Genomic DNA, 18,713 nt, shown 5'->3' with positions numbered 1-18,713 from the left:
AGAAGTAGAATTGAGAATTTAGGGTTATGGAATGGAATCAATTAAAAACCGTAACAATGAAAATTTAGATAGAGAGAGGCGTCACAAACAAAGTTTGAAAATCTAAGGATGATTGCCATAATAATTGGTGAATTTTTGATAAGATCACAGGATGCAAGGAAGAACCCTAGCAGAGATATATTCTCTCTATTAAATTGTCAAAACATTCACTTTTTGCTCCTCATTATACTCATTGCAAGCAAACACATGTTCTACTTTAATCTCCCCTCCAAGTAAGCTTCAAGATGACTCTTCCCTTTAAATGTGGGAATATTTAATCTTATCTCATCAAATCTCCGTTGTCTTTGTTATCCCTTATTCTCTCTTCTCCTCCTCCTATATCTCCCTCTATTTTCATGATTTTCTTGTTATGCCTGCTCCATTTGATCAACCTCTCATGGACATCACTTTGTTGTTTCATTAGTCTCTCCAAATGTTGTGTTAAGGCTTGCATTTGTATTTGTGAAAGTCCATTATTTGGCGTTTCTCCTGCCATGCTCAAGTAAACAAATTAAAAATAACAATAAGTTTAGGTCTCACACCACTTTCTCGCAGTTTACACTCAACACTCGACTTTTTTTTAATGATCACACTACCTTTTACCATTCATTCTCTAGCTTAAGGTTCTTACAAGAATTAAACAATCAAGAATCACTTTCAATGGTAGCAATCACAAGCTAATAAAATTTTAATAGTTTAACATGAATGAAAGAAAAATAGTGGAACAATTTCACTACCAACAAAAGAGCAAAACAATTACAATATATAGAGAGAAAAAAAATATGTATGTAGAAACTTAGTTTTATCAAACAAGGAAGTATACACTGGATAATTGCTATTTTTTTCCTCTCTTTAGAAGAAAATAGAAAGAAAGAAGAAGAGGAGAATAGAAAGAAAGAAGAGAGGAAAAGAAATATTAATGTATACTTCCTGTTTGATAAAAGTCCTAAGTTTCAAGTGTTTGTCTACATTTTTTCTTTCTATATATTGTAATTGTCTTGCTCTTTTGTTGGTAGTGAAATTGTTTTTCATTATTTTTCTTTCATTGATGTTAAAATATTTTTACTTTTAAGCTTTTGATTGCTACCATTGAAAGTGATTCTTAATTATTGATTTATGTGTGAAACACGAGTATTGAGTGTAAACACGTGAGAAAATTGTGTGATGCTTAAACTTATTAGTAATCCTTTTGAAAATTCAAAATAAAAAGGATTTGGTCTTATACATACACGAGGAAAGTAATAAAAAAAGAAAGAAGAACTCATCCTCTTTCTTTTATCACTTAGGAGTCGTGCGAGACGAAAGTCTCATGCACAATTTTGAATGAGAGAAAGAAGTGAGGAATCCTCTTTTCGACTCTGACTCTCCCACTCCAGTCGTTGCTTTTCTTTTTGTTACTTCGAAAGTAGCTGCTTTTGATATATCCCTTTTTATTTCTCATCAAATGAATGACATCTTCTTCTTAAAATCCTAGATATTCTTAGCATGATATTGGGGAATCTGATTGTTATTACCCAAACAATTATTATTTTTAATCTGTTTACTAGAGTGTGGCAGGGACTTTCACAAGTACAAATGCAAGCCTTAACACAACATTTGGAGAGACTAATGAAACAACAAAGTGATGGACTCCATGAGAGGTTGGATCAAATGGAAACAAGAAAATCATGAAAATAGAGGGGGATAGGAGGAGGAAAAGATAATAATTCAATTATCAAAAAATAGTATTAAAAAATATAATCTTATTTAAAAAATAAATGTAAATATTTAGTTATTTTAAATTTGTCTAATTAAAAATAAGTATAAATATTTAATTTTATAATTTTTAAATAATTTTTCTAATGTTTATTATTTTTCCACATTTTAATAGATTACATAACAATATAAGTGACAAAAGATAACACTAGAACCACAAAGACAAACTTGGGAGACTAAATATTGCAAATAGAAGATGAAGAATGACCATTGAACAAAGGAAAAATAAACTATCTACATGAAGAAGAATTTATAGAGAGAGGAGAAACAACACTATTGTTCTAGAAATGAGATTGACATCTATTCCACACTTGACACGCTCAATAAATGATGCAGGTAACAAAAATATTATATAACACAACATAATTTTTGTTATATAGTTTTATTCATTCATTCATTCATTTAACACAAGTTATACTTTTGCACCACACAACTTTGAAGGATCTGTGCTTAACCTGGTTAGTACACTTGTTATATCAAAATCAGGTATTGTCCGTTTTATTTATGTGTGACACATAAACATATATGTTAATATTCTACTTAATTAGACATCATTTTAATAAACACTATTTGTTATTAAGTCCTTACAATTCAATGAAGACATCAACACAAAACATTCATACATTTGTCTACACAAACCATGTGTGTATTTTGCAATTTATTCATAATTGACATTCTTTCGTAGGAAAGATAATTTGTAAATTATTGTTTTCTTCTTTAGAAGATATGTATATAAAAATATGTTATAATTTTGCATGACATTTGTTACCATATATAATTATTATGTTGGCTATATTTCGATCACAATATATCATAAGGTGCATTTACATAGTTTATGTATATTCTCATTTGTTCCTACCAGAAATGAACTCGGAGAGTGGAACTCAATGAAGATGGTGTGTATTCCTCAGGGAACTCGGTTGGTCTCCTTTGAGAGGGGAATGTCCACCTGCAAAAGACTCTCTGATACTTTAAGTCCGTAGGAGCTGCACAAAGATAATATGTTCTTTAATAATATGAGAGTTAAGAGTATGAGATAGAATGAATTTGTACTTAGTGAATATTTATAGGTTGATCAACTGGTATGCTGAGTGGACAGTTACGAGTCTTTTGGACTAGTCATGTAACACTATTTATTCTATAAATAGTCATTCCTCCTTTAAGATTCATTGAGTATGCCGTTTTCTTCTTGATTGTCTTTTATGTAAAATAATGGTTTAGTTAGAAATTCGCATATTCATTCCACATCATATCTGACTTAAAGACGAGTAGGTACAATATTTATTAATTAATTAAAATAAATTATAAATTTATATTAATATAAGTATACGAATAATAATATTATTTATTTAAATTTTAATATTAAACATAAATATTATGTAATAAACATGTGCGTGTAATAATTTAATAAAATAGATGTGTATTGTTACACAACCAATCAGCCACTATTAGTTTCAATTTACATACATACAGATAATAGTAGGTTCAGCCGGATGGTTATTACGGCGTCGTTTAGATGTGCCGAAATGAATACACAATGAAAAAGGGGAATGTTAAAGCGGCATAGTTCAACCATCGTCGTCTCAGCGCCTTCTGCATTTTGTAGCGATGGCTGGTGCTGTCAGTAAGGTTTCCGGCGATATCAACTCGTCGAACTTCGACCGTATCCAACCGCCACCACCGCCGCCTCTTGATTCTTCCCTTCTTTTAGCTACCAGACCTCCAAGGTATTTCTCTCTTTCTCTTTGCTTCTTATCTAAGCTTATTTCAGATCACTCGTTTTCATTGTTTAACAATGTTCTTACAGATTAGGGTTTGATGTCTTAACTTGAGATGATTATTGTGTGTTTTGTTCGTTGCAGACACGCGGTGTCGTATTCGACGTGCTCAAAGCTTTGTGCAATTTGCTTTGTTGCTGGAATGGTTTTCGGTTACTCGCTCAGGGGACGAGTCAAGCGGTGGGCTTCTAACATCCTCAAGAAGCTCAACTGAAACATAATTGAATTGCAGGTAGTTGTTTGGTTAAAATTACAGATCGCTTTCATAGATTTATGTAAAGCAACAGTTTCAATTTTCCTTCGTTTTTAGATGTTCCGTGATGGATTATGCTTTATACTAAACTTCGAATGAGTTTGAAAGTCACAGATTCAATTACAAACCTACACAACGGCTTGTTAATTTCGGTGATTTGTTACTAGCCGTTTCGCGTACAATATCAATGCCTGTTATGCTTTTATTTTCAGTTTATTTGTCGCATAACCGATCCAAATTTTCTATTCTACGTGCAACTCAGTATCTGTTATTCTTCACCACATCGTTTTGTACCAATGCTTAGTGTTTATACTGCTAATTTATTTTCCAACATGTTAGTTCAATTTTAGGAATATTTAGATGGTCAAGGTATGAATTTTGATTACTTCGCAATTAATATATGGTGTTATAGTTTTTCAAGTTCACTTTTTACTCAGTTTGCTATCATGACTTCATTATGCTCTTCTCGGGCATTCCAGGTGAAGCATGATGACTTTTACCCATTACAATGTCCAGTGTTTGAAAGGGTTTGATTACTTTACTTTGGTTTGTGAAACTAGTTATTATATACCAAGTAAAAAGTTCAAACTGCTTCGTTGCTTCAAAACCCCCTCTTTGCCTCTCTAAATAACCCCCACAAGTTGAGTCCAATCCAACTATACTTTATTGGTAATTTATAGATGTGTACAGTCGCTGTATATAGATCATGTTGTACCATTTTCAATTATATGCACGTATTTTTACTGTTTTTCGTTTCTTTTTCCATTTTTAGTTGATCTTTCAAATTTTTTAACTCTCAATTATACAAAAATAATTTAGTTTTCATGTTTTTTTTTTATTTTAAAAAATCGGAAGAGTAAAGGTGAAAACAAACCTGCTAATTATAATATATTTTGAAGACATTTCCTTACTCCTACATTTCTTATTTTAGGCATTTTTCCCCCAAGGATCTCAGAGAACAGAAAATGACAGGGCACACAAGCCACCATTATCAACTTTTCTACAATTGCAAGCAACTAAACTGTTAGTAACTACAAATGAATGGCAATTTATATTAATATCTCCCAGTTAATTTTACTCTGGTTTTATGTTGAAAATATCTTGAAATTAAAATCTGACTGTGATAGACAAATGTCAAACATGAATACCGAACAACAATTAAAGTTGCAATCCAAGCTTTTGTTGTGTCAGGTTGCAACTTAACCAAAACAAGAAAACTACAATCGGTTTGGTTTGAATCAACACTCGTCAGTGAAGACTCCATATCCTTGTTTTCCTCCATATCTATTATAAATTCATATATTTTGGAGGTGCTCGCACAGTCACTTGTTATAGGTAAAAAAATGTACAAAGAATTTATTGACATCCAAAATGTAGCCCGTCGAAAATTACACCATGTTCTCTCTGTAATTGATAAATAGAGGTACTCTGTGATCACGGAAAATACTAATTTATAATGCCTGTGATCAATAAATGGTAATTTATCTAAATCAGTGAGGCTACAAAACTGAGACAGCTGCCCTCTTTGCATTGAACCCAAGTCATTTACTAATGTGGCTTCGGCACAAAACCATCAACAGCGAAGTTCCGAGTAGCAGCAGGAATGGCTAACCGAATTCCATCAAGTTCGGGTTTTGCAATAACTTGGCAACCCAGACGCGATCTGCATATTTTCCATAATTGGTCAATGTCGAATTTGAGGGTGGTAAAAACGGAAAATGAACATTTCAAATCCTAAGTTCATGAATGATTAACCCACGTTTCACTAAGCCCAAAAGCTAGATCTAACATGTCATTTTCCTCATCGGTTGGATCTTCCAATTTATTGTAATGTTCTACGTCCTGCACAAAAATAAGTAATTTGTCCCTCTTGTAAATGGAAAACATGGAAAACTGTAATTCAAAAAATAAATTAATAGTAACTTCAAGCAACATTTCCACTGCATAGATCACCCATGATGTACCATGACTATAACATGGCAAGTTGAACACGCAAGTGAGGCCTCGCATGCTCCTGCAGTAACATCAAGTAAGAAATCATCTCAAGCAAAAGGAAAAGTAACCTGAATCAATTATGAATACGCATGGCCACTTCAGAAATGGCCCTACTTGACAGCAGAATTCAGAAGATTAATCTTGAGGAAAATAATAAAATTCTAAAATTAAAGCTCTTGCCTTCTAGTTCAATGTCATTTTCATGAGCAGCTTCTAACATTGACATTCCAACAGGGACTTTGATATGGTTTTCCTCACCATCCTTATCAATAAAAGTTACAGATATCCTGCACAATGTTGCCTCAAAGAGTAAGGTGCAAAATGACAACTGTGCAAGATTTTAATATACTCAAATCATGAACTATTGTCATCTAATAAAGTATATGGCAAGGTACGACAGTAATGATGTAATCTGTCCTAACGGAAGTTAACACTGACTGAACACTAATGGTGTAGGGAAGCATTTGACACGTAGGAGGATTATTTCCATCTGAATAGACTTGAAATTTTTCAGGGAACGTGACCAACTATAACAACTGAGGCTTACAGATTTTGTTATTGTTGCCATTTTGGTTAAAGTATCAGAATCACACAGTAACCTAACTCCTGCTCAGATATCATACCATACCCCCCATGGTAAACAATATGAAATCATGGTTGGTTACACAACAAACATGTAAACGGTAGAACAGAGTGCCAAGCCTCGATATTTATGTGATATTAACATTCTCTGCACTTTGAAGTTCTCACTCAGATGCCTGGAAAAGTTTAATCATTTGAAGAAAAATATATTAAACTCCCATCAAGCTCACTCAAATGTCAGTTCTTAAGTCTTTTATTTTGAGGGATCAAAATATTGCATATATGATAAAGCAGTTACACAGCCGCTAACCTTATATCGTACTCTCATCTCAACAACCACTTATCTAGCTACAAATCAGACAATTAGAGAAACGGTCAATTTATAACACTTAGGAGGGTCCTTGTTAAATGACTAAATCATGATATGATTAGCTAGAAACAAGAAACTGGCAGTTAACAATTAGTCTGCATAGTGTACCGATGCTGTGTGTCAAAATATAGCATCAACACTAAAAAAATTACCAATTTTGCATGGGGTTTTTATTCAATTCAATGTTTTGTTTATTGAGTGTCTCTTAATCACAAAAAAAAAAACATGCGTCAAAAGTACAATTATAACACAAACACAAAGCAAGTTTTTGAATGCTATATTAACATGGTATTTACACATATACAAAAGGATCACATACTCTCATAAATCTTTCATCTCAAATAAAAAGAACTCACGTTTCTTTTTGTTCACTCCCCTCCTCAATAGTGTTGTTAGTAGTCATTGTTGAAAGGAATTTATGTCTTTCCATCATGGCTCCCTTGTATAACTTAGTAAATGAATGCCGCTGAAATTAATTAAAAAAAACACACAAAAAATAATTACTCATAAAAACAGATAAGCATAAAACAATGCCATATAAAAATTTAATAAAACAATTTCTCCTGTAATCCTGATGCAAACGTACACACAATTTCTAAAAAATTTGATCGCACAACCATTTGAAAAAATGGTTGTCAATCAGGCAAAGGTATGTGATATTTTGACATCTACAAAGAAAAAAACAATTACTGGACAACTCAATATATATATATATATATATATATCAATATTTTAATCATATTTCTTTTTATTTTTTTAACTCACTAATATGTATTATTATATTATTAAAATGGGTTTTCAAATGGGTATTTTTTTGTTTGGAAGGGTGTCAAATTATCCTTTTTGTTTGACAAAGGGAATATTTAAAATGTCAAGAATTATAAACCCTCAGTAATATAATCAGTCTTCACTCCAATCCAAGTAATTAAATTGATAGAGGACTTCCAGATTTCTGGGTTACTACGAATACAAAATGCTACTTTTGTTCCCAGAATTCAAAGACAACCAATTCCCTTCTAGTATTAAAAAAATGAAATAAATAAACTAATGCAAAAAACAGAGTGCAATGTTAAATTATATTCATCTTAAGAATAACCAGTATCAGAAATAGAGCAAAACATTGCAAATACAAGGGTCCAATTTTTCCAATCCTCTGCTAACCGCAAACTTGTTGGCTCCTTTAGCTAAAGGGTGGAAGGAAAGTCCCTTGCACTGATGGAAAAGGTTAATGCCATTATCATATTCCCCCAACTCATTCAATATCACCAAGCTTCATAATTGACACAAAGACATCCAGACTAGTTCAATAGTTATTTTGACTTAATGTCATCAAAGCAAATATGGCTTCACATTTCAAAACACGAACACCCACTTATCATAAGTCAATCGCAAAAAAAATATAGTTTATCCAATTTTTTCATTAAACAGATATAAAAACCAGGTTGGTGTCTCCCATGATAAGCATCCATCAAGCACACTTATTTGTTGCTATATGTTGAGATCCTAAAACCAGCACCATAGTGCCAAACTTTACAGAAATCGAATGCTTAAAATAGAAAAATGAAAATCCAAATTTAGGGTATTGAATTACTAACCTGAGATTGCAGGGGATGACATCTTCCCGTTCGAACATATCTTACTCCACACAAGGATGTGCAGTTCCCTGGCAAATAAAAAGACAAACACAAAATTAGAATAGGTTCAGTTTAATTAGATGTTCTCTTCATGCTATGAACTGTGGGAGGTAGAGAAGAGAAAATTAACAAGGAGAAGTACTTGTAAAGAGGTGTTTAGCGATCGAAGCTCCGACTCTAGCTAGTTTGGAATTTAGCATAGTGGTTTTAGGGTTTAATAAGAAATTGCAGAGGAAAAAAATTGATATAAAAAAATGTTCACTCCAGAACAAAAAAAGACACAACTCGAGAGGTTGAACGAGGCACCTGTATTATGTTGAAGAGACTCTTTCTTCCTGCAACTCCATACCTTCTTCTCTCACCTCCATATATTTTCGAATTTCCAAAAATACCCCTCTATAATATTTTAGATTACGTAATTCGGAAGTTATTTTTCAAAATTGTAATTAGCTTCTGAATTACATAGCTTTTTTTCATATGCATGATTACTTTCTGGATTATATAATCCGGAAGTCTTATTTTCATGAAACTACTCTATGGGGTGACACAAGAAGGATAAAAATGTATTTTCATGTTGTGTATGGAGGTGGCAGAAGAAGATATGGGGGTGCAAGAAGAAATAGTTTGTTGAATAATGAGAAAAACCACAATCAGAGGGAACATCTTTCAGCGACAATTACTTCCTGCACCCGTTCATTTGCTTCTTGCACCCGACGAAGTTTTCAAAATCCAACTATGCCCTTGTCTTCTTTAGTTTGAAAAGCTGTGAAGGTTTATTTTGAACAACTGTGAAGGGTGCAGAGAAAGTTGATTTTCCTCTTTGGTGGTGCTTTGAGTTGCGTAGGACGTGGATTTACGGTGGTGGTGGACGTGGTCGTTTGCACTTTGACATTGTTGTGAGGTAAGAACAAATTTAAGCTTTTTTGATCACATTTTGTTCGAGCTCAGGTAGTGATGAATACCGATATCTGGAAGTCTTCTTTTAACCTTACGGATGCAAGCGTCCATAAGTCAGTAACATTTTCTACACCATATCACTGCATTACAGATATAATTATCCGGAATTTGTTTTTGTATTATGGATTTAAATATCCGTAGTTGTTTTTTGAATTATGGATATCCATATCCGAAATAGTTTACTATGTTCTGGATGTGGAAATGCGGAAGTGTATGTTTTGACTTATGGATTTTTGTATCCGCAAGCTAAGTAAATTTTTTTTCCAACGTTGTGAATGGATACACAGGACTCATACATGGGAATTTCAGGAGAGATTAATGTGTGGGATGGATTAGACGATGTTGATATGGAGTAGTCAATAACTTACAATGCGTTAGATAATGAAGATATGACACATAAGTGTAGTGAGACATTTACTACAAATGAGGTATGGTAAATGTTGGGGTTTTGAATGTTATTGTTTATGAATGATTTTAAAATTTGGCATATATTATTGTAGGTATTTCGTGATCGAGATGAGCTGTTAGAGTGGGCGAGAAGTGTTGGTTATAGTTTTAGGTTTGTTATTGTTATATTAAGGTCGGATACATGGATGGGCCAACGAGGAAGGATGACATTCGTATTATTAGGTTGTGAGATAGGAGGTAAATACAGGCGATATAAAAAAGACGTAGATATAAGTGGATTGGGAAGTAGGAAGTGTGAGTGTCCTTTTAGATTGCGAGACAAACCAGTCAAAGGTGGTCAATGGTGGATGGTTGAATTAATTTGTGGATCTCACAATCATGTTTTGGCAGAGACAATGGTAGGTCATCCGTATGCTGGAAGGTTAAGTTTAGAGAAAAAGGTTATGGTGGAGGATATGACTAAAACTTCAGTGAAGACAAGAAATATTTTACTAACAATGAAAGAGATAAATGAGAAGAATGTGACGACGATAAAGCGAGTTTATAATGCAATGTGTGTTCACCGAAGATCACAACGAGGTCACAGAACAAAAATGCAACAGTTCATGTTGTTACTGGAGCGAGACATGTACGTGCATTGGTGTAGGTGTGAAGAGGTGTCGAATGTTGTGCAGGATATATTTTGGACACACCCAGATTCAGTAAAGCTAGTGAATTCGTTTAATATTGTCATGTTGATGGATAGTACGTACAAAACAAACAAGTATAAGATGCCTTTACTTGAGGTTGTTGGGATTACATCAACTGGTTTGATTTTTTCCGTTGCATTTTGTTTACTAGCAGCAGAAAAGGAAAACATTTTTTTGTGGGCCCTTGATAGACTTAAAGGATTGTTTTTGAGAATTGATTCATACCCTAGGGTGGTAGTATGTGATAGAGATATTGCCTTAATGAATGCAGTGAGAATTGTGTTTCCTAAAGCTTATAATTTGCTTTGTCGATTTCACATTGATAAAAATGTGAAAGCAAAATGTAAAATGTTGGTGCATCTAAGGGAGGCTTGGGATCAAGTAATGCAAGCTTGGGGATTTGTTGTGGATTGTGATATTGTTGAGGCCTTTGAAGATCGTGTCAATGCTCTTCAAGTTGTCTGTTCTCCATGGCCTATATTTGTTGATTATGTGATGGATACATGGTTACGTCCACACAAAGAAAAATTTGTGAAGGCATGGATAGATAAGGTAATGCACTTAGGAAACACAACAAGTAACAGTGTTGAGGCGACACACTGAATCCTAAAGAGAATTCTTCAAAATTATATGGGGGATTTATGTTTCTGTTGGGATTCGATCAATAAGATGATTATTTTACAACATAATGCAATCAAAGCTTCATTCCAAAAGAGTCTTCATGTGGTGGGACATCAGTTTAAGGTTACAAGTTACAAAAAATTGTTAGGTTTTGTGTCAAAATAGGCTTTGAACCTTATTTTCAAAGAGCTTGATAGGGTCAAATTAGTGGGGTTTGATAAAAATCGGTGTGGATGTACTCTTACGTGTACTCATGGTCTTCCGTGTGCGTATCAATTGGCTTCATTTGGTGTGGGTATCATACCACTTAAATCAGTACATGTCATGTGGGCTCGATTAAGTTTGAAGATATTGCAGGTGAACAATATTCATCTGAGTTGTCAATTGACAAAGAGTTTGAGGTGATCGCGAAGCGTTTCAAAGAGTTGGATGTTGCAGGTAAGGTTAACATCAAAACTAAATTGCAAGAGATGGCCTTTCCAGAGAAGATATCTATTAACGCACCACATGCTAAGGTGAAAACAAAAGGTGTTGTAAAGATGGTTCGTCCTACGAAATTCATAAGATCAACTAAGTGAATGCCTTCTTATTTTGAACATGTGGATTTCTTACACTCGCAAGAGGATAGTTGTTCGACTAAAAAATATATAGAAGGACACTTACCACAAATTCTACCACCAAAATCCATTCCTTTCTTTGATCAGTTCCCTATAGGGTATCATCCATACATTCTTGATGTTGTGGACGTTAAGGCTGATGGCCATTGTGGGTACCGTGTTGTTGTTGCCGAATTGGGCATGGGAGAGGAGTCATGGGCTGTTGTTCGAATGAATTTGTTAAAAGAACTAAGTGAATGGAGACAAGAATATGTTGAGCTGTTTAGTGGTGATGAACGATATGAATACTTGAAGAAGTCACTTCTAGTTGACCACATGTCTATGGTACGAATGACTAAGACCCTTTCATTTGTACTTTGCATTTCACCATTTAACTTTGTTCCTCAATTGAACTTGCAAGTAGGAACAGATAAGTGGATGACAATTCCAGACATGGGATACGTTATTACTAATCAGTACAATGCTATTTTGGTTTCATTATCCATGATACAATCATTGACTATTTTTCCATTAAGAACCCAACCACCAAGTAACTTCACTCAACACCGAATCATTACAATTGAGCACGTCCATGGAAATCAATTTGTCCAGGTATACCCAAAATATATTAAAATGTAAAGTCACTAATAATGCTAACTTAAAACTTATGTAACTTATATTTATTACTTTTATAGGTGAAGCTGAAAGTTGGTTGTCCTATTCCACCTACAGATATATTGTGGGCATCACATTGTTATCCTACAACCCAATCTTGGTCAACATACTACACTAGTCGAATGCAAGTTTACACACAAATAATGTCCATTATGTTGAACCAAGTGGTGTTTAAGCTTTAAAGAATCCAAACCCTTTGAAGGATGTTGAAGCCTTGGTTGTGCTTGCTGTTGCTGTGCTGGTTTAGTTTAGTTCTGGGGTAGTTTGAGTGTTGTAATCCACCCCTTAATCGAATCTAAAGCATAGGCATTCTCAATCTTTGTGAAAGTAAAATGTTTTTCAAACTAAGTTAAAACTACCGATTGTTTTGTCGAAACAACTGATTGTTTATACTTTGATGTTTTGAGAAAAGATTGAAAACTGTTTTTCAAATGGTTGAGCTGTTAAAACCAAAACAACCAATTGATTCGAGGAAACAATCGATTGTTTGTTTTGGGACCATAATAGAAAAACTGTTTTATTTTTTACTGAGATTTAAATGATTTAACTGCTTACGCTCCAGTCATTAAATGCTTTGACCAATCTTTTAATGCACTTTAAGAGTTTGTTAAGATTTGATAACAAACAACATATTTGAATAAATTCAGAAAAACAGATTTGAGTAACAATCTTTAACAAGATTTTAAAAAGAGTTTTAGAGTTTTTCAAAGAGCCGAGATTGCTTAGAGTTTGTGATTGATCAAAGTGTGTGGAATAGGATTCTGCTTGTATTCATTTCAGATTATCTTCTATAACAAGTGCAATCCTTGTACTCTGTGAAACAAGTTTCGTTTCTGTGTTTGCTGAGATTGGCTGTGTGTTCTTGAGGGGATCAAGATCAACAATCTTAGTGTTGGTGTGTTGGCCAAGAAAAGTGTGTGTCTTGAGGTGTTCAAGGTCACTTTCTTGGTTGTGGTGTAAGTGATCAAGTTGTGGGATTTCCTCAGGGTTTCTGAGAAGACTGGATGTAGCTCTGGATTTGGAGTGAACCAGTATAAACATCTGTGTGCATTCTCTCTATCCCTAACTCTTTAAATTCAGTTTTGATATTTGATAACTGGTATAAACAACTGATTGTTTCGGTAAAACAACCGATTGTTTTTACTAGTGTTGTGCCTTTGCTTTATGTTTTGAAAAACTGATTTCTTAATCAAGGTTTTCTTGAAGTAATTTCATTCAAGGTTGAAAAGTATACGAAAGCTCTCTTTAAACAATTCACCCCCCTCTAGTTTAAAGCCATATATTCTAACAATTGGTATCAGAGCTTGGTTCTTGAAAGTTATTCAAGTTGATCCAAAAATCTTTTTTCTATGGCTGGAAAACTATCTTTTGAGGAAGGTGCTTCAATCTACAAACCACCTTTATTCTGTGGATTGAATTACAAATATTGGGAAGCAAGAATGAAAATCTTTATGGAATCTATTGATCAAGGAATTTGGGATTCAATTGAGAATGGTCCTTACATTCCAAAGTTTAAAAAGAATGGTTCTTTCATTGCAAAACCTTGGTTCAATGGACCAATGATGAATGTAAGATGGCCAAGCTTGATTGTACTGCTCAAAACATAATAGATTATGCACTAGATACTAATGAGTTTTTCAGGATATCAAAATGCAAAACTGCTAAGGATATGTGGGACACACTCAAGGTTGCTCATGGACACAATGAATCAAAGGAGGCAATGACAAAGAGTCAAGCAAGAAGGAAAAGAAGGCAAAATAAGAAAAGCCTCAACCTTTGTTTCATGGCTAGAAAGGAGGATGACTCAAGTAGTGTAAGTTCATGAAACTCCTCAAACTCTGAAAATTATGGTCAATTGCTTCAAGCCTTTCAAGAAACACATGAAGAAGCCAACTGATTGGCTCTCTTAAACAATCGGTTAAAAGAAAAGAACAGCTGGCTTGAAAACAGAGTAAAGACACTGGAAGAGGAATTAGAAAATTCAAAAACAGATTTTGAAAATCTTGAAATCATTTACAAAAAATCCTCGTGCAAGTGTGATACTTTAGTTTGTGAAAATTGCGAAAATTGCGAAAATCTTGAAAAGATGGTCCACTATCTTGTTAAAACTGTGGATATGCTTTCTAAAGGCCAATTCAACTTTGGAAGTGTTCTAGCATCTCAAAACTGTGTTTTTGGAAAAGCTGGATTGGGTTTTAATCCACAAAACAAACAAGATAGATTTTCAAAATCATTTTCGAAAATGCCAGAAAAACAATCGATTGGACCATCGAAACAACCGATTGTTACATGCTTCTATTGCATGAAAAGAGGCCATTCTGTGAGGTTCTGTAAAATCAGAAAATATGTTGTTCCTAAAGGTCTTATGAAGTGGATTCCTAAGGGTAATAAAGCTTTAATTGATGAGTGTAAATCAAATGGACCCACATTCATAAGGGGACCAAATCTTTGTACTTGAAAATATTTTTTGTAGGAAATCTTGGAGGAGAGCAAGCAACTGTGGTACTTGGATAGTGGATGCTCCAAGCACATGACAGGGGACAAATCAAAGTTCCTGAGTATCTCCTTTAAGCAAGAGGGTCATGTCACCTATGGAGACAACAACAAAGGAAGGATTCTTGGGAGAGGATCCATAAGAGATAAAGACATCTTGGTAATCCATGATGTGCTTTATGTAGAAGGCCTAAAGCATAATCTGCTGAGCATTAGCCAACTATGTGACAAGGGATATCAAGTGATATTCAAGTCAAACACATGTGAAATCTGTCTACCCAACACCAAAGAGGTAATGTTGGTAGGTAAGAGAGTTAATAATGTGTATCTTCTAGATATCTCTTCACCATGTTCAATTGAATGTCTTCTATCCAAGCAAGATGAATCTTGGCTTTGGCATAGAAGAATTGCTCATATTCACATGAATCATTTGAACAAGCTAATTTCAAAGGATCTTGTGATTGGGCTGCCAAAACTCAAGTTTGAGAGGGATCACATTTGTGAAGCATGCCAAAAAGGGAAACAAGTGAAAAGTTCTTTCAAAATTAAAAATGTTTTTCCATCTTTGAAACCTCTTGAACTTCTTCACATGGATCTCTTTGGACCCTCAAGAACTATGAGTCTTGGTGGAAATTATTATGCTCTTGTTATTGTTGATGACTATTCTAGGTACACTTGGACTCTTTTCTTGGAATCAAAGAGTAATGCATTTTCAGCATTCAAAAAGCTAGGAAGAAGGTTGCAAAATACAAAGAATAGCAACATAGGTTCTATTATAAGTGATCATGGAGGAGAATTTCAGAATGAGAAGTTCAGTAAATTCTGTGAGAAGATGGGAATTCTGTACAACTTCTCTGCTCCAAGAACACCACAACAAAATGGAGTGGTAGAGAGGAAAAACAGGTCTCTTGAAGAGCTAGCAAGGACAATGCTTAGAGAATCATCACTTCCTAAGTACTTTTGGGCAGATGCAGTGAGCACCTCATGTTATGTGATGAATAGGGTGCTTATAAGGCCTATTTTGAAGAAAACTCCATATGAACTCTTCAATGGAAGGAAGCCTAACATCAGTCATCTCAAAGTCTTCGGCTGCAGCTGTTTCGTTCTCAACAATGGAAAGGAAAACTTGGGAAAGTTTGATGAGAAAGCAGACCTTGGTATCTTCATAGGGTATTCACTCACAAGTCATGCATATAGAGTCTACAACAAAAGGTTGATGACTGTAGAAGAATTAGTTCACATTGTCTTTGATGAGGTAGATCGCAGAATCAATCAAATCCCAAAGACCAGTGCTGAAGAAGATGAACAGAGCATCAGTTTGGAGAAGCTGGAAATCTGTGCAGAAAAACAACCGGTTGATTCGCAGAAACAACCGATTGAAATTCTGCAACAGAGTGAGCTGCCCAAGGAGTGGAGGATTCCTAGAGATCTGTCAGTGGATAACATCATAGGGCAGATAAAGGAAGGTGTCTCCACATGTAGCTCCATCTCAAACTTCTGCAGGCACACAACTTTTGTCTCTCAAATTGAACCAAAGTCAATTGAGGAAGCTCTCAAGGATGAGAAGTGGGTTGAAGCTATGCATGAAGAGTTGAATCAATTTGAAAGGAATGGGGTATGGTTTCTTGTCCCTAAAACTAATGAAATGAATATTATTGGTTCGAAATGGGTTTTCAGGAACAAGCTAGATGAGGATGGTGTGATCACAAGGAACAAAGCAAGGCTAGTTGCCAAAGGCTACAATCAAGAAGAGGGCATAGATTATGGTGAAACCTTTGCTCCTGTTGCTAGATTGGAGGCTGTGAGGCTGCTGCTGGCTTTTGCCTGTATGAGTGGTTTCAAACTCTTCAAAATGGATGTCAAGAGTGCCTTCTTGAATGGCTACATCAATGAGGAAGTCTATGTAGATCAACCACCGGGCTTTGAAGATCATAAGTATCCCAACCATGTCTTCAAGTTGCAGAAAGCTTTGTATGAACTGAAGCAAGCTCCAAGACAGTGGTATGAGAGGCTTAGCAACTTCCTGTTATCTCATGGATATGAAAGGGGAATGGTAGACAAGACTCTCTTCATCAAGAAGTCAAATACAAAAATAATTCTTGTGCAAATCTATGTTGATGACATCATCTTTGGTGCTACACAAGATAGTTTGTGTGAAGAATTTCTCAAGAAGATTTGAAATGGAGAGTTGCAAAGAAGCAAGCACTCCAATGCCATCAAGCTGTTACATGGATGCGGATGCTGCTGGAAAGGGTGTAGATCAAACAAAATATAGAGGATTGATTGGATCTTTGCTTTATCTAACAGCTAGTAGGCCGGGCATCATGTTTGCGGTGTGTCTATGTGCAAGATATTAAGCAAATCCTAAAGAGTCACACTTCAAAGCTACAAAAAGAATTCTGAAATATCTCAAAGGAACATCATCTGTTGGATTATGGTATCCTTCTCACTCTCCAATTCATTTAATTGGTTATTCAGATTCTGACTTTGCAGGTTGCAAGCTAGATAGAAAGAGCACAAGTGGCACTTGCCACCTTCTTGGCTCAAGCCTAATCTCATGGCATAGCAAGAAGCAAGCATGTGTTGCTCTCTCTACTGCTGAGGCTGAATACATTGCTGCTGGAAACTGTTGTGCACAAATTCTGTGGCTCAAAGAACAACTTGCAGACTTTGGATTACAAATCAGCAAGGTTCCTTTGATGTGTGATAACACAAGTGCCATCAATCTTACCAAAAATCAGATTCAGCATTCAAGGACCAAACATATTGAGATAAGGCATCATTTCATCAGGGATCATGTAAACAATGAGAACTGTGAAGTGAAGTTTGTGGAGACCAAACTGCAGTTAGCTAACATCTTCACAAAACCTTTACGAAAAGAGAGATTTTTCTTCTTAGGAAATTAGTTAGGTATCCTTGATCTTAATAATCTCTCCTAAATTTGTTTTGATACATGCTAAAGTCTATTTGTGAAGACAAATAGGGGGAGAATTAATTGGTTCTTGTATATCTTTATCTGATACTGTATAATCTGTTAAAATCTATGATATAAAAGTGTTTTCTGCTACTGCTGATAAAAACAACCGATTGTTTCGTGTAAACAACCGATTGTTTATCATGTTTTATGCTTTGAATATATAAAAATCTAACCTACTGCTATAAGAAGCATTGGATAGTATAAATGGTATTTTTGCAGGTACTGCTTCAGATTCAATCAGATCAAACACAAGCACCAGGGATTTGTCTTCATCAAATAGGGGGAGATTGTTGAACCAAGTGGTGTTCAAGCTTTGAAGAATCCAAACCCTTTGAAGGATGTTGAAGCCTTGGCTGTCCTTGCTGTTGCTGTGCTGGTTTAGTTTAGTTCTGGGGTAGTTTGAGTGTTGTAATCCACCCCTTGATCGAATCTAAAGCATAGGCATTCTCAATCTTTGTGAAAGTAAAATGTTTTTCAAACTAAGTTAAAACTACCGATTGTTTTGTCGAAACAACCAATTGTTTATACTTAGATGTTTTGAAAAAAGATTGAAAATTGTTTTTCAAATGGTTGAGCTATTAAAACCAAAACAACCGATTGATTCGAGGAAACAACCGATTGTTTGTTTTGGGACCATAACAGAAAAACTGTTTTATCTTTGACTGAGCTTTAAATGATTTAACTGCTTACACTCCAGTCATTTAATGCTTTGACCAATCTTTTAATGCAATTTAAGAGTTTGTTAAGATTTGATAACAAACAACATCTTTGAATAAATTCAGAAAAACAGATTTGAGTAACAATCTTTAACAAGATTTTAAAAAGAGTTTTTGAGTTTTTCAAAGAGGTGAGATTGCTTAGAGTTTGTGATTGATCAAAGTGTGTGGAATA

General features: G+C 34.7%; 3 protein-coding genes across 3 annotated transcripts; 2 read left to right on the top strand and 1 right to left on the bottom strand.

Moving 5' to 3' along the window:
- The first annotated feature begins 3,275 nt into the window (after positions 1-3,275).
- On the top strand, positions 3,276-4,902 carry LOC137807144 (uncharacterized). The gene is made up of 3 exons (XM_068607621.1): positions 3,276-3,521; positions 3,657-3,804; positions 4,757-4,902. The coding sequence occupies exons 1-2, from the start codon at positions 3,403-3,405 to the stop codon at positions 3,784-3,786; spliced, it is 249 nt and encodes an 82-aa protein (XP_068463722.1). The 5' UTR covers positions 3,276-3,402; the 3' UTR covers positions 3,787-3,804; positions 4,757-4,902.
- A 255-nt stretch (positions 4,903-5,157) lies between these two features.
- LOC137807143 (uncharacterized) lies at positions 5,158-8,745 on the bottom strand. The gene is made up of 7 exons (XM_068607620.1): positions 8,549-8,745; positions 8,368-8,435; positions 7,129-7,238; positions 6,001-6,107; positions 5,790-5,839; positions 5,585-5,667; positions 5,158-5,488 (listed from the first exon to the last, which is right to left on the bottom strand). The coding sequence occupies exons 1-7, from the start codon at positions 8,604-8,606 to the stop codon at positions 5,374-5,376; spliced, it is 591 nt and encodes a 196-aa protein (XP_068463721.1). The 5' UTR covers positions 8,607-8,745; the 3' UTR covers positions 5,158-5,373.
- Positions 8,746-10,166: 1,421 nt separating this feature from the next.
- On the top strand, positions 10,167-14,177 carry LOC137805554 (uncharacterized). Its single transcript, XM_068605499.1, has 5 exons — positions 10,167-11,012; positions 11,423-11,596; positions 11,786-12,289; positions 12,373-12,452; positions 13,994-14,177. The coding sequence occupies exons 1-5, from the start codon at positions 10,167-10,169 to the stop codon at positions 14,175-14,177; spliced, it is 1,788 nt and encodes a 595-aa protein (XP_068461600.1).
- The last annotated feature ends 4,536 nt before the right edge of the window (positions 14,178-18,713 follow it).

Source organism: Phaseolus vulgaris, chromosome 3, assembly GCF_000499845.2.
Source record: "Phaseolus vulgaris cultivar G19833 chromosome 3, P. vulgaris v2.0, whole genome shotgun sequence".
Taxonomy (NCBI): Eukaryota; Viridiplantae; Streptophyta; class Magnoliopsida; order Fabales; family Fabaceae; genus Phaseolus; species Phaseolus vulgaris.
The sequence above is the reverse complement of the archived record's forward strand: the minus strand, read 5'-3'. Positions and strand labels throughout refer to the sequence as shown.